The sequence below is a fragment of the Trichechus manatus genome, unplaced genomic scaffold (genome assembly GCF_000243295.1).
Source record: "Trichechus manatus latirostris isolate Lorelei unplaced genomic scaffold, TriManLat1.0 scaffold00145, whole genome shotgun sequence".
Classification (NCBI taxonomy): domain Eukaryota; kingdom Metazoa; phylum Chordata; class Mammalia; order Sirenia; family Trichechidae; genus Trichechus; species Trichechus manatus.
Window position 1 is genome coordinate 1,213,088 of NW_004444081.1, and position 1,017 is coordinate 1,214,104.

At 36.5% G+C, this 1,017-nt stretch overlaps 1 protein-coding gene across 1 annotated transcript in view; it reads left to right on the forward strand.

Moving 5' to 3' along the window:
- Positions 1–1,017, forward strand: part of UHMK1 (U2AF homology motif kinase 1) — a 28,711-nt gene that overhangs the window by 4,903 nt on the left and 22,791 nt on the right. The window contains exons 4-5 of the mRNA XM_023740042.1: positions 599–795; positions 911–924. Coding sequence (XP_023595810.1) covers positions 599–795; positions 911–924 — 211 coding nt within the window. The remainder of the gene's footprint in view (positions 1–598; positions 796–910; positions 925–1,017) is intronic.

Consider the following 1,017-nt stretch of genomic DNA (forward strand, 5'->3'; position numbering starts at 1 on the left):
TTATACCCATAAAGTACTTAGCACAGTGTCTGTTATGTTGTATGTATTTAATACGTTTTGAGTGATAATGATGGTGTCAGGGCTTTTTACTGATATACATAGTTCCAAATTCTTAGTTAGCACAGTACTCAGATAAAATGTTATGTTCCATAGATTTAGATTGTGACTCATGTGACAAATGTTTTTTAAATCTTGCCTCGTTTTCTCTTTGATAGTTTATTTGATTGCTATCTGAAACCAGTTGAAGGCTCATCTCTAAGACACCCTGCCTCAGCTAGCACACATTCATTGTCTCACTTGGCAGCGAACTACATTTTTGTGTGGTTTTGCTTTGGTATTTGTTCTCTGTTCACTCATCTAGTAAATGTTCATAAAGTGCCAGATACGGTGCTCGGTGATGGAAATAGAGAAAAAAATGTTCCTCCTCTCTTTCAGAAGCTTCTAATTTATGTACATAATCTCCATTAAGATCGCAAGTTCTCAGAAGAGTGTTTTCTGTGCATTTTACTTACCAAATAGTACAGTGCTGTGTGCCTAGTATGAAGTGGATAGAGACTGAATTAAATGACCAAAGGAAAAATTTTCTTCCCTTTTCTAGGCAAACAGTTCTGCTATTATTGATCACATATTTGCCAGTAAAGCAGTGGTGAATGCCGCAATTCCAGCCTATCACCTAAGAGACCTTATCAAAAGGTACATTGCACGTACTTTAAACTTGCTTTGGGTACGTTTACTATATGAAGCATTTCTTTTACTGAATGGATTTATATTAATATTTCTGGTTTGCCTGATCATGTAGAGGTTTTGCTCCCTTAGAAATAAGAATTTTAGTTTAGAATATTCTATACAGGCTAGCTTCCTACACAGAACCCAAGTAATCACATTTCAAAGAACTGTTCTTTTGTTCAAGGCTCTTTCTGGCAGGTATTTATTCACGGAAAGATAGGTGCCCAACCAGTAGTAGATGCTGGGCCACTATACTGTCAACCTTTTGTAGCTCTGGCAGTTGTATATAGT